General features: G+C 53.7%; 1 protein-coding gene and 1 non-coding gene across 2 annotated transcripts in view; both read left to right on the forward strand.

Annotated features, from left to right (window-relative positions):
- Window positions 1-13,101, forward strand: part of ACVR2B (activin A receptor type 2B) — a 27,914-nt gene extending 14,813 nt beyond the window's left edge. Inside the window, exons 2-11 of the mRNA XM_004708577.2 lie at window positions 6,355-6,562; window positions 6,844-6,953; window positions 7,114-7,265; window positions 7,358-7,501; window positions 8,043-8,186; window positions 8,418-8,566; window positions 9,798-9,912; window positions 10,777-10,915; window positions 11,005-11,135; window positions 12,303-13,101. Coding sequence (XP_004708634.1) covers window positions 6,355-6,562; window positions 6,844-6,953; window positions 7,114-7,265; window positions 7,358-7,501; window positions 8,043-8,186; window positions 8,418-8,566; window positions 9,798-9,912; window positions 10,777-10,915; window positions 11,005-11,135; window positions 12,303-12,497 — 1,487 coding nt within the window. The 3' untranslated portion in view covers window positions 12,498-13,101. The remainder of the gene's footprint in view (window positions 1-6,354; window positions 6,563-6,843; window positions 6,954-7,113; window positions 7,266-7,357; window positions 7,502-8,042; window positions 8,187-8,417; window positions 8,567-9,797; window positions 9,913-10,776; window positions 10,916-11,004; window positions 11,136-12,302) is intronic.
- A 10,081-nt stretch (window positions 13,102-23,182) lies between these two features.
- Window positions 23,183-23,388, forward strand: LOC115871281. Its single transcript, XR_004047209.1, has one exon. It is a non-coding gene; the product is annotated as a small nucleolar RNA SNORA73 family (small nucleolar RNA).
- Window positions 23,389-27,570: the final 4,182 nt, after the last annotated feature.

The following is a 27,570-nucleotide window of genomic DNA, read 5'->3' on the forward strand; positions in this document are numbered from 1 at the left end:
GTGGGGGGTGGGGGTGGGGGGTGGGAGAAGGAAGCATTTAGGAACTAGAGGAAAGTTGTATGTTTGATTGTTGCTACACAGCACCCTGAGTGGCTCGTCTCCTCCCCGCAGCCTTTCTGTAAGGGGATGTCCAGATGCCTACAGATGGGTCTTGTGTCCCCAGTCTGCACTCCCCCACATTCACAATGACTAGATTTTTTGTTCTTTGATGCCTGATACCTGATCCCTTTGACACCTCATGATCACACAGACTGGTGTGTTTCTTCCATGTGGGCTTTGTTGCTTCTGAGCTAGATGGCTGCTTGTTTACCTTCAAGCCTTTAAGACTCCAAATGCTATATCTTCTGATAGCCGGGCACAATCAGCTTTCTTCACCACATTTGCTTCACCCATTTGTCTTCAGTGATCATATCGGGAAAGTGAGCATAAAATGATATGATTTTTTGTTCTTTGATGCCTGGTAACTGATCAGGCTATCTTTTAAAGACTGGAAACGGAGTGTCTGAAGGTGCAAAATAGATGGACTTGCAAAAGAGAGCCTCAAACAAAGGCTCACTTCTATGGAATCAGTGCCAACTCGGGCCCAAGGGTAGGCCAGAATACCGCCTCTTTGAGTTGTTAATCTGTAAGGGAGTTGGAAACCTCACCTTTCCCCTGAGGAGTGGCTGGTGGATTTGAACTGCTGACCTGTTGATTAGCAGCCTAATGCATAACCCACTGTGCCGCCAGGACTATTGGCAGGACTGGCTGCGGTTGACCTAGGGTTGCTGTGAGTCAGAACCCGCTCAACGACGGCACCTAGCAACAAACAGCACAACCGGAAAGCAGGTAGAAAGAAGAAAACTCTAACTCAAGCCTTTGAATGGCCGTAAATGTGACGAGACTCAACTGGTGCCAAGACAAAGGCAGATTGAAACAGGGAGAGGAAATGCTGCTCAGAGAGTAGACAGGGATTTAAAATCAAAGGTGGAAAAGAGAGCATCTGGGAGAGTTGCCACCTGAAGAAATGTCATGCCGCTGTGTCAACATGCTGCCATCGAGCCCATGCAATCTCTCTTCCTGGCCTGGGAGGACAGCGAGGACGTCGCTAGGGGTTTCCAAGGCTGTGAATCTTTATGGGAAGCACAGAGCCTCGCCCTTCTCCCACTGAGTGGTCGATGGATGCGAACTGCAGACCTTGTGGCTAGAAGCCCAGTGTGCAAGCCACTACCTCATCAGGGCTGTATCTCCGCCCCAATACCAAGCTCACGGCTGTTGAGTCGGTTTTGGCTCATGGTGAGCCTGTAGCACAGGGTGGACCTGCCCCTGTGGGTTTCTGAGACTAACTCTTTACAGGAGGAGGGAGCCTCCTCTTTCTCACTTGGAGCAGCTGGTGGTTTCGAACGGCTGACCTTGCCCTTGGCAGCCCAGTGCCTAGCTCACTGCTCCAGCAAGGCCTCTTAGGGATATGTTAGCACCAGGTAAAATAGACTTTTTGGCAAAAAAGCATTACAAATGAGTGACGTATAGTAAGAAAAGCTGTATTTTATTTTTCCCCCACCATTTTATTAGGAGCTAATTCATATTTCATACCACTCCATAGTTCAGTCACAGCAAGCAGTAGTGTACAATTGCTACCAAAGTCTGTTTCGAAACATTTTCTTCCTCCTTGAACTCCTAGACTGCAGCTCTCCCTTACCCCGCCCCCCAACCTCCTTCAGCAGACCCCCCAGGAACTCTTACTCTAGTCGTTGTCGCTATAGGTTCATCGATTCTGGGTTTCTATACTGAAAAGCACACAGCAAAGGCTCAAGAAGGTTAACCACAGTGACACAGTACAACAGAGATAAACCCCAATATGAAAGAAAAGACAAAACCAAGCCAGATAATATTCAGAAACCCGATCAAGACCCAAGTATATTGGAGGGGAATTCAAGTGACCAGGTTTTAGCCATTCGAGTCAGAGTGATCGTTTTAATCGAGTGTGGTCGTCTCCAGTGCTCTCTGTCTGGCAGTCACTGTGTTCCCGTCCCTCAGTGATGTTCAGAGGAAACTCACTGGGGGCTTATTCGCTGTGAAGAAAAGTTTTACTATCGAGACGCTGTGAAGAATTTCTGCGACTCAGACAACAATGGAGAACTCAAGCAATGGGAAATGATGTGAACAGTTTTCGGAAGGAGAGACCAACCAGCACGGAATGGTGACTCGTCTTGGGATCGATCAGGGAAACCGGATTACAACCACAGTGGGGTTTCAGATGAGGGAAAGTGAGGGCAGGCCAGGGGCGGCTTCGTGAACTCTGTGTGGTAGCTTGCACGGCTCATAAATGGGATCATCCTCTTTGAAGCAGCACAGTTTGATAGGCTCTGTGGAGCTGCATTGACCCGCCAAATAAGAGCCCACACACAAGTGCAGGAGACAATGCGGGAGGCTGCTTAGGTCAGCAGACATGAACCTACAGTCCAGCAGGAGAGCGGGTAGTGCAGTTACCGTGAGGACAAGCAGGGGACTGCAACAGCGCCGGAGCCAGCTGCCAGGGTTTGGAACTTGGCTCTGACACTTCATAAATACCTTAGGTCAGTTTCTTACCTTCTCTGTGCCTCCGTTTCCTCTACTGTAAAACGAGGATCCTCACAGTGTTGTCAGGAGGATTAAATACATTCTTGTCCAGGGGGAACTGATTACAATGATTGATGTATTAAGCAACCCCCCAACCCCCAGGGGAGATGAACAGCAGAAAATGGGTGAAGGGCAACAGTGGTCTGTGTAAGATATGAAAAAAATTGATAAATTTTCAAGGGTTCATGAGGGAGGGAGGGAAAAACATGAGCTGATACCAAGGGCCCAAATAGAAAATGTTTTGAAAATGATGATGGCAACATCTGTACACATGTGCTTGACACAATGCATGTATGTGTGTATTGTTTTAAGAGCTGTAAGAACCCCCAGTAAAATGATTTAAAGAAAAAACCCCAAAAACATTCTCGGTCACCCTTCTGGTCTGGAACTGAACTCAAGCCCACGTGAGAATTATCAGCCACTTGAGGCCAAAAGGAAGAGTCCCTGGGACACAGTGGTTACTGCCTGAGCCGCTGCGACCTGCCAGCTCAGCATATTGAAACCACTAGGTGCTCTTTGGCAGAACGGCGAGGCTTTCTAGTCCCACAACGTTTCTGTTTCAGAAACCCACAGGGACAGGGCTACTCAGCCCTGTGGTCCTGTGCGGTCACTATGAGTCAGAATTGACTTGTGTCAACATGTGTATGTTGTAAAACTAACAATGTGCGCTGTAAACTTTGACCTAAGTTGCAATAAAGTTTTTGAAAATTAAGTTATTTGTACAACGCATACAGTCTCCCTGGGATACAGTGCATGCTGTATGTTTGTTAAATCGGGCTCTGGAGTGGGGGACAGTGCGTGGAATAAAGGTTGTGCTTGCCTGCTAGAAACAGACACATGCTATTGTGTAAAAGAAGTTCGGGGACAGCATGTAGGCCACATGAATTCTTCTCTGCCCTGTTTTATGTGCCCCTCCACGCTGTGTGACGTGTGTGTATGTGTATGCGTGCACGTGCCTCACCCCTTTGCTGCGGTGAGCATTTTCAGGGTCCCTCAGCCAGCCCCCCTACCCTGCGGTCCTCCCTCCCTGCCTGCCCGGAGAAGATGGCAGAGGGGCTGCTGTGTGCTGGCGGGGGAGAGGGCGCCACAGCCTGGCTTCTGGAAGCCCCAGTCCTCTGGCCAGGATGCCCAAGGCAGGAACCTCCCAGGATCCTAGTGACCACCCTCTTGAGGGGAGGCGGAGGGGAGGTCTCCCAGGGAAGGCTAGGTGAGGCGAGCCAGGAGGGGGGCCACTAGCCTCCTGAGCTGCCCTCTCTTGGGCTCACCCTGGACTTAGAGATCTCTGAGACTGCCCTGGCAGGAACGGTGTGGCGCTGAGCAGCCTCCCTTTACCTCCTTGGGGCAGCCCACATGGGTGGGGCAGGACCTCTGCCCACTGTTTCTGTCTCAGGACCCACTGGGGACCCACGGCCAGTATCATAACCCTGGCAGCAGGGGGTCCACAGTCCTCTGGGAGTCCACTGCAGGGCTGGGGGGAGGGGTGTCCCATGTCCAGAGCATGGAGAGTCTCAGGGGAGCATGACCGCTAACTACAGCTCTGGACCTTGCCTGTCACCTGTGGCTACCCCCACCCCTCCTGCTCTTCTGTCCCCATTGCACTGTGAGGCTCTGCAGGACCCAGGTGGACAGACCCTCTTCCTCCCCAGAGCTCAGAGGGACCCGACCACCAGCTGTGCTCAGGGAGAACGGACCTGCTGGGTGCCCCTCCAGCATCGGCATGGCTGCTGGGCTGTCCCGTGGCCAGGGCTGCTGGGTCAGGGCAGAATCTGCACCCCACGGGCCAGCTCCCTGTAAAGCCCGGCTGGCACTGAGGATTGGGGAGGCATAGGGGCTGCCTCCCCTGGTTTTGGCACCTTTCCCTGGAGCACAGTAGTTGCATGTTGTCTGCCTTGCCGCAGTGGTTCCAGGAGGTGCGATGAGCCGCTGCCCAGGTATTCTGGGCCCGGGCTGCGCCTCATGTGAGACCGAGTGTCACAGGCACCCCATTTCTGAGCACAGCCTGCGCCTACTGGCGCCAGCTCAGTGGCTGCGGTCAGGGGAACTGGGTCCGCGTGGGCGGGAGCCCTGTGCTATTAAAAGGCGGAGGTGGCCCTGTGTTTGGAGTGCTACCAGGGGCTATAAATAGTCAAGTGTGTGAAGAAGCTGAGCAGCTGCGCCTCGCCAGGGGGACAGGGGGAGGCCCCTGGGTCTCCAGCTGGCTGCAGAGCTGGGAGTGGTGTGGGAGGGGCGAGGATTGCCACCACCTCCCCAGGCCCCAAGCAGACTCCCAGTTGGAAGCTCTTGGAGGCTTACATGTGTGTGTTTGTTGGGGGGGTGGGTTGGGGCGGGGGTAGCGGAGCACCGTGCGGCATTGTCAGGTCCTGGGCAGCAGGAGGGTAGGTGGGGCAGGCTACTTCTCAGACAGTGTGCTCCTGTGCCACATAGGAGCCCTGGTGGGAGTAGTGGTTCCTAGTTGGGCTGATAACGTTAAAAGTCAGCAGTTCAAAACCACTAGCTGCCCCTTGGGAGAGAGACTAGCGAGGCTTTTTATTGCTCTAAAGAGCTTCCATCTGGGAATCACCCACGGGGCAGTTCTGCTCTGCCCTGTAGGCCCCTGTGAGTCATGGCAGTCAGTTGAGGTTTTAACTTGCCAGACACTGTTCCAGCTTCTCACAGAGTGCAGGAAGCCTGCGGTTCTGGCGGTAGACCTCGGAGGTCGGTAGTGCTGTTAGACCGTTTTTTAGAAGCTAGGGAGGGCCCTGTGGTAGCAGTCCCGGCCCACACTGGCCCGTCCCAGGTTGCCCCCTGCCGTGTTACCTGTGGCATGGTCTGGTCAGGTGGCGGTTGGATGGCCCCCTCCACCTGGATTCTGGCCCTGGCAGTGGCCAAAAGGGGTGGTTTAAAAAGGAACTGGGCCAGTGCAGTTCAGTGAATGGAGGTGAGGAGGAACCTGGGGCTTGGCTTGGTCCCCCCTTTCCCTTTGAAATCCTGCTGAAGCCAGGCAGTAAAACAAACCCACCCGCTGCTGCCCCCCAGTCAATACTGACCCAGTGACTTTATGGGACCCAGCAGAAGTTGGCCCTGTGAGTTTCCCAGACTGTCTTTGTAGAACTGCAGGCGACTTTGAACTGCCTACCTGGAGGGTTGCTGCCCGACACGAACACTACCCCACTGCTAGGATATATAGCTATGCTTAGCAGCCCATCTTTGCCTCCCTGGCAGCCACCTGGTTCCCTGAGCCCATTCTAGTGCTGAAGGCAGCAGTAATCGGATCATCAGGACCTGAGTTTCCAGCCCTGAGAGGGAAGCCTGCTTTGTCGAGAAGCAGCTCGTCAGGCGTATTTGTTCATGCCCGCGAGAGCATTCACCACGCTAATACTGCCACTTCCTCTTGGAGATTAGTCTGGGTCCCCTGTGCCCACGCAGTGTGAATGTGTAACATCAGGCAATTAGTTGAGCAGGGTGGTAAGGCGTGTGATGTGGAAGCCAGGGCCTGTGAGGGCGGGGCGGGGCCGCTGGCCTGGTCAGGAGGGGGGCTCTCCAGTGGGGAGCAGCAAGGCAGCCCTGAGGCTGGCTGACGCCAAGGCTCCTGGCCCTGACAGTGAGCTGTGCTGGTCACCCCCTGCAGTCCAGCATGGAGATCTGGGCAGTCACTCTTGTAGGGACTCGCCCTCCCCCCAATGGCTGGCCTCGGGGGCTGCTGCCAGGGACAGCACCTGCAGGCATCTAGGTTCCCGCCTGGCTCAGGTACTCTCTCCCCTCCTCCGCGGGACACAGGCTCTGGGCGCGGTGTGGCCGAGACCCGGGAGTGCACCTACTACAACGCCAACTGGGAGCTGGAGCGCACCAACCAGAGCGGCGTGGAGCGCTGCGAGGGCGAGCAGGACAAGCGGCTGCACTGCTACGCCTCGTGGCGCAACAGCTCGGGCTCCATCGAGCTGGTCAAGAAGGGCTGCTGGCTGGACGACTTCAACTGCTATGACCGGTGCGCCGCCGCCGGGCCCCCGGCACGCCTGTCGGTTCCTCGCGTCGGAGTCCGCGCGCAGATCCTGGGGACCACGCGTGCCCCATCCCGGCCCTGCCGATGGGCAGGGGTGGTGGTGTGGGCCCATCTCTCCCTGCCTTGGCTCGCATATAGAGGACTTGGGGTTGGTCCCACGGTTCCCCCGCGTCTCCCAAGAGCCTGTGCGAATGGGAAGGGCTGGAGCAGAGGGCTCTGCCCGGCCCCTCCTTACTGAGGGCAGCTGCGACATACTCTGTCTTCAGGCAGGAGTGTGTGGCCACGGAGGAGAACCCCCAGGTGTACTTCTGCTGCTGTGAGGGCAATTTCTGCAATGAGCGCTTCACCCACTTGCCAGAGCCCGGGGGCCCAGAAGGTGAGGGGCCGCTGGGAGAAGGGGCAGGGGCCTGCTCCGGGGCTTGCCCTGGCCCTGGCCCATAAGTTGGGTGGGGAGCGGTGTACAGGACCTCCATGGTCCAGCCCTGGAGGGGTGGGGCGGGCGGGCTATGTGACCCAGGGCTCCCTGTGTCCCCCAGTCACGTACGAGCCACCCCCGACAGCCCCCACCCTGCTCACGGTGCTGGCCTACTCGCTGCTGCCCATCGGGGGCCTCTCCCTGTTGGTCCTGCTCGCCTTATGGATGTACAGGCATCGCAAGCCCCCCTACGGCCACGTGGACATCCATGAGGTAGGGTTAGGGCAGGCCCGCCTGGGCAGGGGTGGGGCACGGAGGAGCCGGCGGGCTGGAGCAGGCCCCCTGAAGTGCTCTCTCTCCCCCAGGACCCCGGGCCTCCACCCCCCTCCCCGCTGGTGAGCCTGAAGCCCCTGCAGCTGCTGGAGATCAAGGCTCGTGGACGCTTCGGCTGCGTCTGGAAGGCGCAGCTCGTGAATGAGTTTGTGGCCGTCAAGGTCTTCCCCCTCCAGGTGGGTGCTCGAGGGGCTCCCGGTCGTCCACCCCCATTGTGACCTGAGCTCTGGGGCCGGGTACAGGTTGGGCACGGGCAGAGTGGGCTGCCCCACCCCCCATGGGGGCGGCGATCACTCACCCTACACCTGGCAGAACTGCAGTGAAAGTCTCTGGAGTTGCATGAGCAGGGTTGTGCAAAACTTGTTTTAAAGCCTTGACCCACTCAGGGGTTGTGTGTGTGTGTGTGTGTTCGTGTGTTCTTCAGTTTCCGAGGCCTTGGGCACCAGGGCTTCCCAAGCAGTTGTCCAGAACACTCTTCTAGGCTCACTTCAGCTTTCATTCACCCACTCCCCTCTCTGGGCCCCCGCAGCCGCTTGGTAAGGAAGGCTGGCCCTCTGTGATCTCAGGATGACTTTAAGCTTGGTCCTCCCAGCTCGGCCCAGCTATCTTCTGCCTGTCCCGTCCCCCGTCCTGAGCCGGGGAGGCCCGGGCCAGGGTCGTGGGGCGGGAGCAGCTGTCCTGCTGCAGTGAGACTGAGCTGCTGCCCCCCGCCCGCAGGACAAGCAGTCTTGGCAGAGCGAGCGGGAGATCTTCAGCACCCCGGGCATGAGGCACGAGAACCTGCTGCAGTTCATCGCAGCCGAGAAGCGTGGCTCCAACCTGGAGATGGAGCTCTGGCTCATCACGGCCTTCCATGACAAGGTGAGCCCGGGCTGGGGCCCTGCCATTGCTGTGGCCGCCGGTGGCCTTCCTGGTGAGATGCCTTCTGACGCCCCTGCCCATGGCCTCCGTCCCCTCGGCATTGCACGTCAGCTAGTCTCCCAGAGTGTCCGCATGCTGGTCATCCTCTGGGCACGTCCTCCCATGGCTGGGTTGCGGGGCCAGCCCTGTCCTGTCCCTGAAGTCTGTCCAAGCTCTGTGCTGCCTCCCCAGGGCTCCCTCACGGATTACCTCAAGGGGAACATCATCACGTGGAACGAGCTGTGCCACGTGGCAGAAACGATGTCGCGAGGCCTCTCGTACCTGCACGAGGACGTGCCCTGGTGCCGCGGAGAGGGCCACAAGCCGTCGATTGCCCACAGGTACCTGGGCGGCCTGCTGTCCTCCCTACAGTTGCCCCTCCTGCCCCCACCCCCACCTCCGTGTGTGTGCGCGCGCGTGTGTGTGTGTGTGCCCGCTAGTGGCCACATGAGGCTGTGCCCAGTCTGTCTCTCGGTTGGCTCAGCTGTTCTCACATTTGGTTTCCAGAAACCAAAGCAAACTCACTGCCATGGACTTAATTGATCCTGACTCACAGCCACCCTACATAGGACAGGGGAGAGCTGCCCCTTGGGTAAAGCAGAACTCACCATTTTGTCCTCACAGAGCAGTCCTCACGGTGGCTTTGAGCCACGCAGCTTGTGGTTAACAGCCTAACACGTTGGCCGAAACCACGCATATTTTGATTTTGCCCAGTAACTGTCAGACCGGTGCCATCACACATTGTGTGGTATGCTGCAGCTGGCATAAGAAAGACAATGTCGTATGAAGATAAACTACATCTGCCCCTGCAGACCTCGGGAACAGTCTTAGGAAGGGCTCGCCCGCCCTCGAGCCTCAGATCCTACTCTGAGAGCCGCTGCAGTAACCTGCCACCACCGTGTTGACTGACCAATTGGCCCAGGTCTGCACACATGCCAGCCCCAGTAGCTCTCTGCCATCCCGGGAGCATGCAGAGGTGGGCACGTTGAGGAGCCCTGCCGAGGGCCTGGGCAGGGTGGTCCGGTCCTGTGACTATGAGGGAGGGGAAGCGGCTTCAAACCCTTTCCCTCCGGAATTCCAGGCTGTAATGCAGGGTGATTGTAAGGGCCATTTTTATCGGTCAGAAATCGTCAAAGGCCAACGAATCTGCACAGTCAGGCCAAGGGAGGCACTGGGGAAACTGAGGCCTGGGCCTAGCTGTCAGCAAGAGGTGGAGCTGCATGCACAGAAATGGCAGGCTGATTTAAAATTCCCAATACTCGCTGCCCCAGGGCTTCTGGGAATGCAAAGGCTGTCCCCAGCTGTGTCGCCACTGGGAAGGGTCTGCCCAGCCCCTGGAATGGTCGGTGTCTTGCCACGCCCGGCAGGAACCTGCCTTCAGAAGTGCAGCTGAGACTTCTGGCAGCGCCAGGGCTGGCACCGCTTCCCTGGCGCTGCCTGTCTCTCCCCTCTCCAGACCTTGCTCCATGGTGAGGGTGGGATGGCCTGGTGCGACGGTGGGGCACAGACGCCAGTGTTTGAGAGGGCAGGACGGCCCATGACGCTTTTGTCTCTGCCTACCTATCTCCACAGGGACTTCAAAAGTAAGAATGTATTGCTGAAAAACGACCTCACGGCCGTGCTGGCTGACTTTGGCTTGGCCGTTCGATTTGAGCCAGGAAAACCTCCGGGGGACACCCACGGGCAGGTAGGGAGCTTCGGCGGGGGCGGGGTTGGGGGTTGAGGAGTGCACACACTGCCCTCCTGTGGTCGGCTGGGGGATGCACAGGAGCCCGGTCGCTGCCCTCTTTTTTACGTGGGGAAAGCAGGATCTGAAGGGTCCTGCAGCCACTGCGAGCCGGTCAGCTGAGGAACACCGATTTTGCACCGGGGGCATGGCCACCAGAGAGGGTAGGCTCGGTCGTTCTTCCCCCTGTCTTTCCATTTTCTATTTTAAGCAAGTTAAAATAGAGAGGAGCGTATAAAAAAATCCAAATCAGCGACCTAGAAAAAATTGCTGAAAAGTAACCCTGAACAAAGCATTCTCACGCAGGTGCCGTTGGTATTTTTAAGTAGTCCCCCCCAACCCCCCTTTTTTTTTTGGTTCTCATGCCAGGAAAAATCTGACCTGCTTCTCTTGGTCCTCTTGGTCAGTGGTAACTCACTTGCCGGCCCTGAGTCGATGCCGACTCTCAGCGACCCTGTGGGGCAGGGTGGAGCTGCCCCTTCAGGCCTCTGAGACACTCTTCCCAGGAGTAGAGAGACCTCCTCCTTCTCCCAGGCATCGGCTATCCAGGGCATGGTCTTTTAGAATGGCCATTGGGTCACACTCTTGTTGTCCGTGCTGGTCAGTTGATCCCATGTCACGGCAGTTCCTGGTTACAGATAGCTCTGCCCTAGGGCCATTCATGGCTGTTCCCTTGCCCCCTGCTTAACGGTTGCACCACCAGGATCTCTTCTAGCCCTCCCCTGAACACGGCTCTTCAAGGATGGCCCTGCGTGGCGCCAGGCCAGGGCTGCGCACTTGTTGGTGACTGTGGTGTCCACTGGTACTGTCTTCGTGTCCGTGCAGGTAGGCACCCGGAGGTACATGGCCCCCGAGGTGCTGGAGGGCGCCATCAACTTCCAGAGAGATGCCTTCCTACGCATTGACATGTATGCCATGGGGTTGGTGCTGTGGGAGCTGGTGTCCCGCTGCAAGGCCGCTGATGGTGAGCACGCTGGGCTTTGGGCGTCCTGGGGGTGGAGGCTGGTGGGGAGGATCCCCCAGGTGACTCTGAGGGCCGTGTCCTGTACCTAGGGCCTGTGGATGAGTACATGCTGCCGTTTGAGGAAGAGATTGGCCAGCACCCATCACTGGAGGAGCTACAGGAGGTGGTCGTGCACAAGAAGATGCGTCCCACCATTAAAGACCACTGGCTGAAGCACCCGGTGAGGGCCTGGGGCTGGGTGGCCGGTGCCTGCTTGGGCCACAGAGTGGAGCCCCTCCACACGTGGCAGGAATGAGGATGAGCCAGGTGGCAGGAGGCCCCTTCTCCTCCCTCCATCAAGGACACCGCGCGTGTGGGGTGGGGGTGTGGGGGTGTGTTCCCGCTTGCAGGGGATGGCTCTCGGTTTGGCCCGGAGGGTGATGGGTCTGTCAGCTCTGTCCGGCCCAGGTTGTCCCTGGTTGTGGCTCACCCGTGTCTCCTGACACGCCTGGGTTTGAACCCTGGATGTGAGCGAGAAGCTGGTTGACAGTTGCTGTATTTCTCTGAGCCCTCTGTTTAGACAAAGTAGTGCCATCGTCATCGTCCTAGGTACACTCCATCACCATTGTAAAACTCTTGGCAAAATGTCTGTCCCTGAAATGTTTCCTGTGGTCTAACCGACTGAGTGCTCCCTCGTCTCCTCCTGGGCAAGCCAACGTGGCCCTGGACTCTGCCGTCTGGGAGGCTGTGCCAGAGACCCCACTCCCTGCCTTGTGGGAACGGAATTAGTCTCTAGCACCATAGAGTTCCTTCCCCTGCCCAGCCCAGGGTCAATTTAGGAAGAAAAAAAGACAGCTTAGGGCCGCTGTGGGGCCATAGGGAGTTTTGAACTAGGAAGTCCAAGTTCAGCAGCTGCTGTTCCTTAAAGCCCAGGGCTGAAAATGGACAGAGCCTCCCATCGGGGGTGCTGGCCAGGAAGGTAGTCCAGAGCCCTGGTTGAAGAGCCCATGGCCCAGAGCATGCTGGAGCCTTCCTTGATGCAAGACTCCAGCCAGTCAGGTAACGGCCTCCACAGCTCTGAGAGCTGCTTCCAGGGAGACTCTGAGCACCTGGGCTCTCGGGAGAGTCAGATAGGAGGTGCCTGAGTCCACGGTGCCCTGGGCCATGTGGAAACGGCTGCTTCAAAGCAGAGCAGCCATGCTGCCCCCAGAGGGGCCTGGGTCTGTTTTCCTTTGTGTGTGTGCACCTTTGTTGGGGCTGTGAGGGAGGGGCTGCAGCAGGCAGGAAGGCACTGGGTCCTCCCGTAGAACTCCCAGTCCCAGTGGGTCGACCTCATGCTGCGGCGGAGCCGTCTGTCGGGTGTCTCTCCCGGGCTTGTCCTAACTGAAGGTGGCTTTCCCGACTGCAGGGCCTGTCCCAGCTCTGCGTGACCATTGAGGAGTGCTGGGACCACGATGCCGAGGCCCGCCTGTCCGCTGGCTGCGTAGAGGAGCGGGTGTCCCTGATCCAGAGGTCGGTCCACAGCACCATGTCAGACTGTCTTGTGTCCCTCGTGACCTCCGTCACCAACGTGGACTTGCCCCCTAAGGAGTCCAGCATCTGAGCCCCAAGACACCAGCCTCTCACCAGACTCCAGGAGCTGAAAGAGAAAGGAGGGAAAGGAAAAAGACAAAGAAAGAAAGAGAAAAGGTTGTGTTTTGTTTTGGAAATCCCATAAAACCAACAAACACCCAAAATGCAGCTGCTATTTTACCTTGACTTTTTATTATTATAATTATTATAATTATTATTATTAATGTTATTTGGGGGATCGGATCAGTTTTTACCAGCACACTGCTCTACTGTAGTGCACGCTGAGGTGCTGAGCTGGGAGTGGAACCAGCGGACTGCCGCAGAGCCTGCCTCTACTTCTCCCTCTTTGTCACCTCGGAACCCGTGACACCAAGAAAAGCCGTCTCCTGTCTTAGGAAACGTAAATGCTGCAAACTCGACCCAGAGGAGCCTCGGGAAGCTGTCACACAAGGACTCCTCAGAAGCGGTGCTTCCTCTGTCCTTGTCCCCCTCCCCGCCTCCCCCAGCACCGGGGCTCTGGACCACCTGCCCAGCACCTCCGACGGGAGGCTCTCTCCAGGCACCAGTGTACTCTCTTTTGTTTCTGCCCTTCGGACAGCAGACGTGTATTTGGTGGATCGAATGCGTGTCGTCCTGACCCCGGAGGAATCCGGGGGAGGAGGCGGTGGAGGCGGGTTTGGACTGGAGCTGGAGGGGGTCGGGCTGGGCTTTGGAACAGAGCTACACTGGACTCGGACACTTTGGGAGCAACATCCTGGGCTCTGGAGGCCACTTCTCAGGTAACCCGGATTGGAGGGTGAGCGTTCACGGCCAGACGGGGGCTTGGAGAAGGAGGAAGCCAGCAGGCGCGGTGCAGTGCCGCGTGGTCGGTCGCCCTGCGCCTCTCGCCCCAGCCGGGGGTTTGTTCCTCTCCACCTGGGGTGTGTGAGCTGGACCGGAAATGTGCTGCTGCCCGGAGGTCAAGGTTAGGTAAAGGATAGAAACCACCACAGTCTGGTGAGCACCTCCTCCACCAGGCTGGACGCCGTGGTTCCTCGGCGCAGGCAAGGCTGAAATTCTATGCGTCCTCCTGGAGCAGTTCAGGGAAGTGTCCACGGGGGTGTGCCCTGCACAGCCGGGGGCACCCAGGCCTGCCCCGGGAGACCCTGTGCGTCCCGCTGACTCTGTCCCCCTGGTGACACCTCGGTCCCCTCTCCCTGGCTCATGGGCACAGCTCTCTCCAGACCCCTTCAAGTGGTGCATATTCTACAAAACCGGTTTCTCTTACGCCATACATAACCTTGCTCTAGTCAGTGAATGTTCCTAATGCTGCTGTTTCAACATTTGAATTTCTCTTAATTTATGAAACATGCACATTAAACAACACACACGTGCGCACGCGCACACACACCCTTTGTACACACAAATGCTCTGTTAATGTGGCTTCCGAGGTTTAAATTTTGAAAAGTCAAAGAATTGAAACTTCACGACCACAGACCACCTCAAACCAGAAATACCTCAGAATTTTCTACTTGTGTAAGTTTTATTATATATTTTGTTAGTTGTGTTGTATGGTAGTAAGTATATTTTAATGTAAGTTGGCTTTTATGACGAGAGTTTAAAAGAAATAGAAAAGAAAAAGAAGAAAAAAAAGACCCCCTTGTAAGAGTCTTGTAGAGAGTGCCACCGTTTTTGTTTGAAGACGCCCTCTTGTAAATATTCGTCCTCGGGGGGCTGCGTCAGGGCATTGGGGCTCTTGTTTGTGAAGTAGACTTTTATTTTGAAACACTGCATCCTTGTATCTTGAGGGGGGGTGAGTGGGGGTGAGGGGAGAAGTCTACCTGGGTGCCAGCTAAGAGAGATGCCGCCTCTTGGGCTATTTGGAGGGTCAGGTGTCCCCACCACTCGATGGGCCGATGTGCAGAGTGACAAGCAGCCCCGAGTTCACTTGGTGATTGTGGCCCTTCAGCCTGGTGGAGTCCTTTGATCTGAGCTGTCATCTCTAAAGCAGACTCGCGCCGCCGCCTGCCATAGAGAGGTGTCGTGTCTAGAATCCGCACTGTGACCCGGGGGGCAGGCTGTAAAGGAGCAGCATGTTCGGGGGTGGCATGGGCTTCTCTCCTGTCCCCCTCGCGAGGAGCGTGGAGGGGAACGACGCCACACATACCGTGGTCGTCTGCCCCCCTCAGCCCCCCTGCTTGCGTGGCTGGGGCCTGCTACTCGGGGTGTGGGAAAGGCCCTGGGGGGTGGGGGTGCTCTTGGCTCCCATTCAGAGCTCACTGTTGCCTCGTGGATGAAATGGGGGCTGGCCAAGCTCGTCACAGGGCCAGGTTTTCTGTTTGTTATTATTTCGGTAAAGCTGTGCTGTCTTAATCCTGCTCTCTCTCCTCTCTGTTTCAGCTGTTTGATTTTGTGGAATTTTTCCTCCCCGTGGAAAAATGTTAAATGGCAAAATAGGCCTTACAGCAGTTGCTTTTCATTTCCGCTCATTTCTTTAAGAAGCTTTAAACTATTTATTGAGAAGTGCCATATCTAATTTCTTTAGCTTTCTTCTCAGGCAGTGCCAGCCACCCTGCCTCTCCCTCAGAAGAACCAGGTGAAACACTAACATATGTAGCTCATCTGACTGCAGGAATGACCAGTGCCCAACACCACGCTCTCTGACTCCCCTCTCATCTGCACCCCCTTCGTTTGTGCCCTGACTGGATCGGAATGAGCAGGGCTGAGCCTGGGGCCCAGAGGTGGGCCCAGCTGGTCAGGTAGCAGCGCAGACACGCAGACCTTCTGCTGGCCTGCATGCCTTGCTCCTGGGTGGGCTCACTCTCTGCTGCCCCGGTGCCCCGGTGCCCCGGTGCTACATTCGGCTCTCGGGACCTTAGCACCAGAATGACGCGGCACAAGATAATAGCTGTTTGTAGTCAGAGAGGAGGGAGAACCCAGGGGCTGTGCCAGCCCTTTGGGCTCCGGCTGCCTTTCCTGCAGCAGTGTGTGCAGGGGCCCTGCTGCTGCTGGCTGGAGGCCAGGCAGGCTCCTTCCAAGGTTTGGCTCTGGGGCCAGACAGAGGTGGCTTGAACCCCCAAATAAAATGTCTGTCATAAACTCATTGGGACGGGGATGGGGGTGTGGTGGGGTGGAGGTGAGCCTTCTAGAGCACTGTCCATCAAAAAGCATTGCTACAAAATCACAGAAACCTTTATTATGCAAAAGCACCGACTTGGGAAGCTCTTGTTTCTAGGCAGACCCCACCTCCGTGCCCGTGCACTTGGGAAGGCAGGGTTTCCGTCTGGGACCCTTCTCCCAGAGGCTCCCACTCTCTGGCTCGGCACACAGGAGCGTCCTCGGGGGACACACAGGACAGGCACTCCTCCTAAATAGCCTTTGAGTTTGGGGAACAAAAATAAGTCTTAGAGGGGCAAGATCGGGACTGTGTAAGGGTTCCTGAGGATATTCCCACGGGAATTTTTACTACCCGAAAAGAACGAGCAGGCTATGTTGCCATGATGGGAGCTAGGTCCTTGGTACAGTCTTCCTGGGCTTACCACCAGGAGGACAGTGTTCAGTTTTCTCAACACTTCCTAAAAAGCCACCCGCCTCCCCCGCCCCCTGTATCTTTGAAGAACACCGATATATCCAGGGGACTCCTTGGGAGTCCCAAAGAACAGTTCCCGCATTCAGAGCCTGGCCTCTGCTCAGGAATTAACTGGCCCAGCAGGTGCCCAGGGGCGCCTCTGTTTTGAGTAGCCTTTTTTTCCATCAAGAAGCCACCATAGCGAGCCGAAGACAAGCTGCCCACAGACACATGGTTCTTGGAGTCAATTGATGGACACGTGGGCTGGACCCCCTGGAAGCAATACTTTTGGACTTGCCCTCACATTTACTGGATTTTTGGGACTGCTGTCTGTCTTCTTTTCCATGAAGATCTTGCATGGAAGTTTTCCAGGGAGTTCAGAGAACTGCTGTTTCTGAACTTTTTTGTGTGGAGGCCTGGCAGGGGCGGCAGCTGGTGTCACTTTCCCTGACCACGGGAGCAGTCACGGGTGGGGCGAATGTCATGGCCACGAGCCCGCCTCCTTCCTGCCTCGTGGGCCATCATCCTGTCAGGCCCCGAGTGGGGGTGGGATGGGGACGATGCACCTTGGGGGATGTTGAGTCTAGAAAATTCTCCTTTCTTGGTTCCATTCAAAACACCTGTTATCAATGTGGAGGGTGTTCCTCCTGGGGGAAACCTTGGGATGGACCGGAAAAGGGGGAAGGCGTTGGGGGACAAAGCCCACTGCGTTCCAGTGCCCTCGGGTTCTAGGGAAAGGCCGAGGCTGCCTGCTCTGGGTCTTTTGGGAGACCAAGCTGGAGCCTGCCTTGGAACTGCTTGGGGGATGTGGCTGTGTGGGGAAATGATGGGGGACACCCGCAGCCTTTGTGGTCTGACACAGTCCTCCTATGCGCTGGGCTCTTGAGGGGCGCCCAGAGAGATCGGTCCTGGCTGAGGCAGGCTTCCCCAAGCGTGCCAGAGCCTCCTGATCCTGCTTTCACCTGCTGGTTCGGGGCAGCTGTGCACGCTGGACATCGTGCAGCCCTAAGGTTCTTCCGGATGCGAGAGCGACTGCAAAGCGGGGAGGGAGAGGGGCCCCCATGGCCAGCCTGCCCGGATAGTTCTCTCTCCGTGGTGGACCAGGCCAGCCCTCAGACAGCCTGGTGAAGCGGGTGGGCCACCTTCTGCTTCTGCGCCATCACCTTTCTCTCCAGTTGACCTCGATGTTGCTCCCTGCTGCCTTGCCTGGGGACAGGGCTTGGGCTGGGCATGGGCGTTTTCTTCCCTGGCAAGTCCACCTGTGCATCCAAGTCCACCCTGCGCTACACGTGGCCCAGAAAGCCCATCCTGTGGGTCAGTCACCAGGGCAGAGGAGGGGCTGCTCCATCCAGAGTAGGGGGACTGGAGGCCCTTCTCGCAACCCGGATCTTGGCTTTTCTAATTTGCGGGGCCACGTTCCCGGCATTTACGGGCTTACAAGCATCTGAGGTTTTAACATGGTCTGGTCAGCACCAGAAAGCTGAACAGCCGGCCCTTAATTCTCAAGAACTTGACTCACTAGAAAGAGATCTAACTTGGAAAACAGATTTCATGAGTTACTTCCACCCGTTGGGCTTTCCTGGCTGACTCCGCTGTGGAGAGGTGGCAGGTTCCCATTCCTGAGGCCTGGGGATCTCCTCCCTGGCCCCCATCCTGGGTGAGCAGCCAGGAAGGGACGAGGTTCAGGTGGCTTTTGCGCCTCGTTTGTGCGGCGTGAATCCTTGGTCATGTGGCCGTTTACAAAAGCTGAACTAGCAAAAGTAACCGCTGATGTGTTTACGCTAAGACTGCGATGAGGCTTTGGCCGATGGTCATGCTGTGCAGAGAGAAATGAGTCAGTCAAGCACTTGATAAACTGTATATACTTCTCAGTCCAGATGTGAAGGTGTTGAATGAATTCAGGGTTTACATTAGCATAGTTCTTTAAGTAAGATTCCTGCGCGTTGATTTTTAACCAGCAATCCCCCTATGAATGTATCCCAAACCGTTAGGGGCTTGGAAGAGTTTTGAGGAAATGATTTAGTTTTGTAGGAGTTTAAAAAAAAAAAAGACATTTAAAATCCCACCCCCTCTCCTCCCACCGAATAATTCAATTGACTGAGCCACATTTTCTATCAGACTAGGGCACCCAAGAGGTCCGTAAACTTACCAACAAATAAAAAGTTCAAGTTACCAGTGAGATATTTCCAATGTTTTTTCTTTATATTCATTTGGGGCATATAGTAAACTTCGATTTGGACAAGATTTTGAGTTGAAAGGACTTACCGCAGTTACAATTTTTTACCAAGCCTCGAATTTCCATGGTGACGGGTACCTTCCGGGCATGAATGCGTTGATCATGGTATCGTCTGTGTCGCTGTAGTGCCAAATCGCAGTGCTTTTATTTGCTCCTATGGAAGCTTCGTTGAGCTCGTGGAAGCGGCTTTTCCTTTTTTTCTCTCATGAGAAGGAAAGCACCTATCTCCTGAGTGCTGGTGTGCTCTGATCAGCCCTGTGCTGCTCTCTGCTTCCAAGGGGTGCCGTTGGGTTGGGCGCGGCCTGGCTTCCGAGAGCCACTGCAGACCAACCCCGGGACACTGAAGAGACACATAGGTGGCACACAAGTGAGTTACACAAGCATGGGCTCTTCTGGACGCCTTTTGAAAAGTGTTAGTTACACATCCATCTGCGAAGTTCATTCTTTGGAGCCTGTAATTGGGTGGGTGGGTGGGGGCTATAATGACCCACTTAAAATGATGAGTGCTATTCAGGCCAAGGGAGGGATGGGTGTTTGCAAATGGATGAGTTGGTTCCTCTAGGCCTGGGAGTTCTCCTGCTGGTTGGGCTTGGGCCCTCCCCTCACTCTCCATCACGTTTGCATCTGAATGTCGTTAGGTAGCATTGTAAATACAATAATAGAGTATATACTAGAGATATAGGGCACTTGAGATTTTACGTTCAGAGAATCTATAGTTCTACATATATATTTAGTTATATCACCAGACAGAATTCTTCTACGCAGTGTGGAGATTTGTTCTATACCACAGATTATTTTTATAAAGTCTAGTGAGTGTGCGTAAGAGTGATTTCGTAATCAGAGCCAATGAGGTCTACCTGTCGAGAGAATTGTACACTGGAGCACGGGTGGTGTGGAGCTTGTCCTGAGCGCTCGTAGGGATTCTCGACATACACTGGCAGATTGGCATTGACGCCTGGGCCTGCTTTGGCCCAAGCCCCACTTGTGGAATGGGGGAGGCAAGAGGAACCCCAAATGTGTTTCACATTTGTGCTTCTTACCGAAGTTGCTTTTGAACAAGGGTTCTGAGGCTGAAATGTAGTTTGAAAGTTCCTATGCCCAAAGGCAGATCGGCCTGGGGCCTGGCTATATGAGGGAGGCTGTTTTAGGTGGGTAGGTGGGGGTACCGATGTAGGGTAGGGCTAGGATAAGACTTTTGGTTCCAAAAACTTTGAAATGGAGATTTGATGACTTGAGACTCTGCCAAACTGAATTAAGTAGGACCAAATCATTCTATTTGGGGGTAGAATGATCCGGTTGGTAATTCTTCTGGAAGATGGGGGTGCAGTTACAGGTGGACGTGGCGATGGAATTAAGTGCAGCGCTCCCAGGCAGGGTGGGTCCTCTGGCCAGAGCCTTTGGGGAATGAGGGAGGGGCTGGGTCGGCCAGCTGCTGTGATCCTAGTGGGTTACCCAGGAGCCCGAGGAGGAAGCCCACAACCCCGGGCCACAGCGGGGCATTTTCTCTCCCGTGAGGTTTCCTCTCCCGATCAGCATCACCGCCATGACATGAGAGGCGGTCTTCATTTTAGCCATTCTTATCTTGGGGTAGAAAGTGGGCGGTTATGTGGGAGGGTGCCGCCTTTCGGCCGGGCCACAGGGGGAAGTGAGTACAGAAGCTGAGTCCTGGTGTCTGCAGTCGCCAGTTTTGTGACCTGACCCCCCAGATCCTGCCTGTTGGCCGTGTGTCCAGAGGCACGGGGGTAGAATGGTTTTGTCTAGAAACCGGGTGGCGTTTTAAACCAACTGCTGTTTTTCTTTTATTGTTTTCATTCTGGTTCAGACTGAAGTTTTACATTTCACCCCCTTTTGTATGTGGGATAAAATTAGCTTCAGCAGAGACGGTAGCAGCATCTCCCCCTGCGCCCCATGCCTGTTCCCGGTTTCCCTGAAAGGACATTGCTCCGTTCTCCAGCCTGTGTCTCGGGATGTAATTATGTCGTGCGTTTGTTTTTGTCACCCTGTTGCCCCCAAAAGCAACTGCTATAAGTGCTGTTCTACCTGTCTTTTCTAGCCTCCAGCCCGCCCCCTTCCTCCCCCCAGCTCTCCTCGTGTGTGCGATCCACATAGTTCCAGAACCAGTCACCTCAGACCTCACGTTGAATGGTGTCGCCATCTCGCTCCTCTGGTTCCTGCAGGCCTGTAACACACGCGCGCAGGAACCCTGCCAAGTATGAGCCCTTGTTTGTTGGAAAAGTAAAAATAAGACAAAACAAAAAACCCCACAACTCTTTCCAAAGACTGGGAAAGGGGGCTTCTGGCAAGCTTGTCCCGGCACTGTGGTGGGCCTCCGGTGTCCCTGAATGGTGCTTCCTACGTTCCTTTTTGAATTCTGCCATTTTCAGCCTCCTGTGTCTGCATAGGCAAAGTGACCGTTTGGTTTGGTCTTCACGTGAAAATCCGTTCCAAAGATGAGCTCTCTGTAACACATGTCCAATCGCGAAAGCTCAAATGTAGAACATTCCTTTAAATGGGAGAATTAAAAAAAACAAACAAAACCCCCACCATTCACCACAGTGCATTTTGGGAGGATGTCTGTAACATATTTTGCTGTGAAATTCGGCCTTGCAGGATATGGCTGTTTGTCGTTTTGATGTATTTTAAATAAATATATATATATTTTTAAAGAGCCTTTTTTTACCAGTTGAAAAGTTTAATTAACCAGCCGTCACCACTTCTGAATTCTTGTCTCTGGGGCATAGCTGACAGACCAAGAAGGAAAGTGGTAACTCGGCCGCAGGCGGTGGGCTGCCCGCATCCCCCTGACCACGGAGCACCAGGTCAGTGGGGCTGGGTGGCCCGGCTCAGCCCACGCGGCGTTCCGTCTCTGGTCTCTGCCTGCTTCAGGACCTGCTGATCTCAGAGCACTGCCACACGTCGTTATGTGTCTTTAGCCAAATACGTTCTCCATGAAGGAAAATCAGAACAAACGCCTGCTCATTTAAAGTTTACCCACAGTGACAGAGATGAGGGGAGGACAGACCGGGCAGCATCTGAACACTGCCCACGTCAGTCATCGTGTGAGGCAGCAGGTTCTTGGGAGACAGCAGGTTCTTCAGGAGGCCGTCTGTCTGACTGTCCAGACCACCCGTGAGCAGAAGCGTGAACATGCCAGCAGCTTCCTGTTGTTGTTTTTCCGTTTGCCCTTGTGTTCTAGACTTCTGCAAAAGTGCAAAGGAAATGGAGTGGAACTGAGACTTGGGGGTGAGGGTTACCGCAGATCAGAAACACCCTAGGGTTCAGTTCCATTGCCACAAATCCACACAATGCCGTTTGTCAACTGTACGAAAGAATCTGCTTGTGAAGGTGCCATGATCTTAATGGCAGCATCTAAGGCCACATTTTTTATCTGTCAACATGCTTCCATGTTGATCTTTGAATCGGAATAACTACCCAGGACTGTCAGTTTAACGTAGACCGAGTTTGATGACAATTCTTGTGTAAAGAGCTTTCTGGATGTAACAGACATACAGTTAAAGAACACAGCAGAGTACAAAATTCGGAGGGACCGTCTTGAGCCAATAGAAAATATTGCCTCTCATTTGCCATCGTTATATATATATATATATATATGTACATCCATATATATATATTTCAGTTCTATGAGCTACTTCTAAATCTGTACATTATGTGTAAGGAAGAGAAGGAAAATCCTAAGACCTGTCTAACTTAGTGGAACTTGAATGTATGTGGGTGGGGTGGGGGGGTTAGGATGGATAGCAAAGTCTTACTGCGCTGTGTTATCTCACTTGTATATAAAAATTGTATGGAAACGTTTGGATTCCCCTGTTTTCTCATGATTTGAAAAGGTAAATAACCGCAGACTCTGGAAGTGTGACTGTAGTCCATGACTTAAGCTGTAGAAGAAAGGAAGGTCTTCCAAGTGCTCAAACTCAAGACTGTAGTTCTTGGCTCAAATTCAGTAAGTACTGTTCGTGTACCAGGAAATGTGAGACGTACGTGTAGTGGGTCACTTTTCACTCTTGTAGCTGTGAATTAAAATAAAAAAATTTTGTAGACCCGAAATAGCTTGTACTACTGAATTAACAAAAGTTATACTAACGTGTCCTGTTTTTTAAAAAGTACATATACACACAGTTAAGCTTGTTGCTGTTGCCCTGTCCAGATTTGAAAAGTGTGCTGATTTATAGATATATATTACACACACACACACCTAAAATGGCCTAAAGCAGACATCTGTGTCATTACAGTTGCAAAATGAAGACATTTTGGAAAGAACATTGTATCATAGTTCATGCATCTGCAGTGGATCTTTGTTCCTTTTTACTGTGGTAATTTTAGAAATGAATGTCAAGTTTGAAATTAGGTTTGTTGCATTGGGGTTTTGCTGCTTGAACTTGGCACTGGGTCCTCAAATGAACCGATGTGAATGTAGTCCCCCCCCAAGCCCCCTGTGTGAAGAAGCAGCCACACCCCAACAGAATAGGAGAAAAATCTAGAACTATTTGAAGTTTTATCTTTTTGTATATGAAAATTAAAAAAACAATTAAAAAAAACCCCACCATGTCGTGTCTTTTAGTCACCGCGTTTCATTTTCTTTATTAGAAATAAAGTGGTGTTCTCTACAGTTCCAGCGCTGTCTCAGACACCCCTGCGCCTTCCTGCTTGGTATCCATGCAGCTGTTAGGCCCGAGTGCCTGATCAGCCATGTCCTGTGGGGCTAGAGCCAAGCATGGTCTCCATTTTTGCATTTCAAAAGCCCAGGGCCCTAGTTAGGGGCTTCCTAAGGGAGCAGATCACCTGTAACTTTGGGTAAATTCTTCTGGGATTGGTGTGTGTTCTGAATCTCGTGGGTCTCCTCTGACTCTGGCCCTGTACCTTGCAGACAGCCCTGAGCAATTTTTTGTAGAGAAGCCTGGAAAAGCTGTTCTCCCCGGCATGGATACTCCCGGGAGGCCCCTCTCCCCGGCTCTGTCCAGGTGACATGAAGGAGCACAGGGCGCAGGGCCCCGGAATGTGCAGCCCTTTTCCACAACGTCGGCGATCAAGCTGGACCTTGAGCCTGCGCCTGCATATTCCTACAGCGTCTCAGAGTTCCGTGGACAATGACTGAGGAGACAAACCATGCAGGGCACAGCCCTCTGAGACACCCCTCCTAAATGTAGGTTCTGTTCCATGATGACTTAGTGAGACTTGTTTTAAAATAAAGAAAGGAGAGCTGTTCTACTGTTCCCAAACGACCTTGCGGGGTCCTTTGCAGCGCTCTCAGGATATAATTAGGGGAGCGTCACCACAGACCAGGAACAGCAAAGCAGCTCCTTTCTTTGCCACTGCTGACTGATCTCACGAAATGGAAACCCGATTCATTCATGAGATACAGTGATGGACTTGGTTAAACGCTCTCCGTCTATTCCGATGGCACCCCCGGGTGATAGAACTGCCTCAGAGGGCAGTTTGCCAGCTCTGTCTCTTGGGGCTGCTGAGTGAGTTCAGACCGCCCGCCTTTGATTTAGCAGTGGACCTCTTTCTTGACCATTATACCACCAGGGCACCTGATGGGCACTCCCAAACCAAGTGCAAGTACCATTGAGCCAGTTCTGACTCACGGCCACCCCACAGGGCAGGGTGGCCTCTGGATTTCTGAAACTAACTGTTGAGAACAGTAGAAGGCTCCATCTTTCTCCATTTTAGTGCCGGGTGGTTTTGAACTGGACACTTTGTGGATCACAGCCCATTACATAACCTTTTGATGGGCACTGCTGCCTAGCAAAGGAAACAGGCGATCTGCTAGAAATCACCTCTTTTTTTTTTTTAGCCTTATTTGGGACAAAGCCAAGACAAACACATGGACATTCAGATAAGGGGCCCCATTAGAACAAGCCCAAGTGTTTGCTTCTATACGGATCTTTTAAAAGGACATAGGTGGTCAAGGGAAACTCACAAATGCATGGTTGGCATCAGACCAGTATAGTAACAGGTGGAACTACTGGAACAAGAATGGGCCCTTAAGTGGGATATCCATGTTGTGGTAGATGGTGGTGCTTACAAGACTGGTCCAGGGGCTTTCCCAAGGCAGGTGAGGCAGGACGACTATTCAATCCCCAGCATGATGATCTCCATGAAGGACATACCAGGCAAGCCTGATTCAAGGGAGACTGCCCTTCCCTGGACTGCTCAGGTGGGTGAAGGTAATACCTTTCTCAATGCACTGTTCAAGGACAAGACTTCACGTGTGCGGTCAGTGTTCAGAGGGAATTCAATGGAGGCTGTCCACATGGGAATCTGCAAAATGGATTTTGGGCTTTCACGGTCACCCAGAACCTGCAAAGTGGATGCTCAGAATTTAAGTTTTAATGTAATTCCCTCCTCTGAATTTTATTTTTACAATCCCTGGATCACACAGGCTGGCATGCTCCTTCTGTGTGGACTTAGGTAACGGCTGCTTGTTTAAGACAAGCTGTGAAAAAGGAAAAAAAAAAAAAAGAAAGACAAGCTGTTAATTATCCAGACCCTATTCTTCCTGATAGCCATCTTTCTTCACTGTACTTTGCTATAGGACCCATATCTTCAGCGATCATGAGGGCAAGTTTTGATGAAGACCACATCCTATGAAATACATAAAAGCTTAGTTTAGGGCTTATGATTAAGTGTGAGTTCAAAATCCATATATCTAAGGTTTATACACTTCCTTTGTCTACTTCAGTGACAGCATTATCAGCTTCTTGAGAGACAGTCTATAACCTTCGTGGCACCTTCAGTAATGCTAATACGTGTAGTAATTCTAATACGTGTATTGATGTAGGTTAATGGTATAGAATTTAAAATACTATTGATAAGGAAAAAATATATGAATGCTTTTTAGATTGTTCACCTCTATAGATGACAAATCTTCGGTGACTGGTCCCTATTTAAGAAAACAATGAACATTAGACACAATGCCCATTACTGCTTTTTACAGTAACGATGGATTTACTTGGTCCATGACTAGTATTTGCTGGTGTGGTGAGAGACCAGCTTTGAACCCTTCCCGTGGGGGTTACTACCTTTTTATTCACCCCTTACAGGAACTCCTTGAAGAGCCGCGTTACTGGAGGAAGAGCCTTTCATTTAGAAATCCGTTACATCATTGGCCCCTTTTGTTCTTTCAAATTCAGAAAGCTCACCTTTCATCATTCAGTGTCCTTAATGACAGCTATAGAGAACAGGAGGAAGGTCAAAGACTGACATTTTTGGAAGGATGACCTTGGAGCTAGATTAGCTAGAAGGTTAGACTTTAAGGGTCCCCTGCAATCCCTTAGCAAGTGCTCCTTTCACTGAGAGATGGTTTTGTTTTGTGTTAAATATTTTATTTCTGAAAATTCCGTGTAAAAACAGCAAAACACTCTCATTCAACATGACGTCCAGTGACATTTTGGACAGTCTTCGTATTGTACAAACATTCTCATGTTTTCTGTTCACGTTTCAACCCCACCAACGTTGCCTCCCAGCCTTCACACCTGTGCTTTAGAGCAGGGGCGGGGAACCTTTTTTCCTGCCAAGGGCCATTTGGATATTTATAACTTAATTTGTAGGCCATACTGGCCAAACCCTTAATTAGCTCACCCCTAGTGTGAAGGCCCAGGAGCCCCGTTGGTGTAGTGGTTACATGCTGAGCTGCTAACCACAAGGTCAGCAGCTCAAAACCAACAGCTGTTCCAAAGGAGAAAGGAGGCTTTCTACACCCAAGAGTGACAGTCTCAGAAACTCACAGGGGCAGTTCTACCCTGTCTTCTAGGGTCTCTGTGCATTAGAATTGTCTTGATGGCCGTGGTTCGGTTTGGGGGTTTTGTGGCCCGTGGGCAGGATGTCCCGCACCCCTACTTTAGCCCGGGTCCATTTTGACTGAGACAGCAAGTAGTAAAAGGGCTCAGGGGCCGCCTGCTCAACTTGCCCTCCTTAGCCCCTCCCTTACGTCATAAGCACCCCAATTGGGCACTACCGGGTTCTCCTGAACACAGATCAAAAAGGACTGGTTCAAGCTTCATTTTACGGGAAGTTAACCGGTAGGCAGGTTGCGCTCACTTCCATTTCTGACCACTTGGGGGCACGTGTGCGGTGCATGGTTCTCTGCAAGAGCATCTCTTCTTTCATTGTGATGGCTGTCGAAACAGTGCCTACAGTTCCTGAGTCTACAGTGGTGAGAACTTGCCGCCGGGAGTGAAGCCTCATCCCTGCGGGGAAACTTCTTCCAAGTCTACGGAGGAAGGCAAGAGAGGGGGCTAAAAAACTGAGTGGGGGTGGAAGGAACATGTCCGGGGGCGTTCGGTAATCCAGATTTCCCATTTCAGAGAAAGCAAAAGTGGAGATGACTCCATCAGTGTCTCACATTTCTAGCACACTTGACCCGAACTTTCACCTGTGCCGCCTTCTTCATCACCGTTCAAAAGGGAGGGAACGACCGCAGAGAGAAGCAACAGCTCAAGGTGCAGAGTGGGCGTGCCACCGTGGAGTACGATCTTAGGACACACAAAGCTATTTTTAAGAGGCTTTGGAGCCGGCTGCCAGGAAGACATCTAACGTGGCCCAGGTGTGGAGTCAGACCGGCGTTGCAATCTTGGCCCCGGAAAGCACCGTGAAGTCACCAGTCTAACCAAGAACAGGTGGTTCCATGAACTGGGAAGGATCTTCTCGGGATTGTACATACAGTGACCGTCTGCTTCCGGAAAGATTCTCGCATTGCCATCGAGTTCATTCCAACGCATGGGGTCGTGCGGGAGCGGGTAGAAGGGCAACCAGGGGTTCCCAGGGCTGCAAATCCCGACAGGAGCAGTCTTTCTCCAGCACAGCAGCTGCTGCGTTCCAACACTGGCCCAAGTGGTAACACTCCGCGCCTCTAGGACCTTGGGAACCTCGGGGGCCGTTCCACCCTGTCTCCTCCGGTCCTGACGATCGATCGGCGACTCCGGGCTGCGACTGTGCGCGCGCGCGCGCGCATGCGTCCGTGTGCGTGTGTGTGTCTACGTGCCCCGCTGGGAGTGTGTGTGCGCGCGCGCGCGCGTGTCTAGGTGCCCCGCTGCGAGTGTGCGCGCGTGCGCGTGTTTAGATGCCCCGCTGCGAGAGTGCGCAGGCGCGCGTGCGTGTTTAGCTACCCCGCTGCGAGTGTGTGCGTGCGCGCGTGCGTGTTTAGATGCCCCGCTGCGAGAGTGCGCGCGCGCAGGTGCCCGATGCGAGTGTGCGCGCGCGCAGGTGCCCCGCTGAGAGTGTGTGTATGTGCGCGCGCGCAGGTGCCCCCCTGCGGGTGTGTGTGTGTGCGCGTGCGTGTCTAGGTGCCCCCCTGCGGGT

This window comes from Echinops telfairi, unplaced genomic scaffold, assembly GCF_000313985.2.
Source record: "Echinops telfairi isolate 266 unplaced genomic scaffold, ASM31398v2 ScPeMD7_4225;HRSCAF=4972, whole genome shotgun sequence".
Lineage (NCBI taxonomy): Eukaryota > Metazoa > Chordata > Mammalia > Afrosoricida > Tenrecidae > Echinops > Echinops telfairi.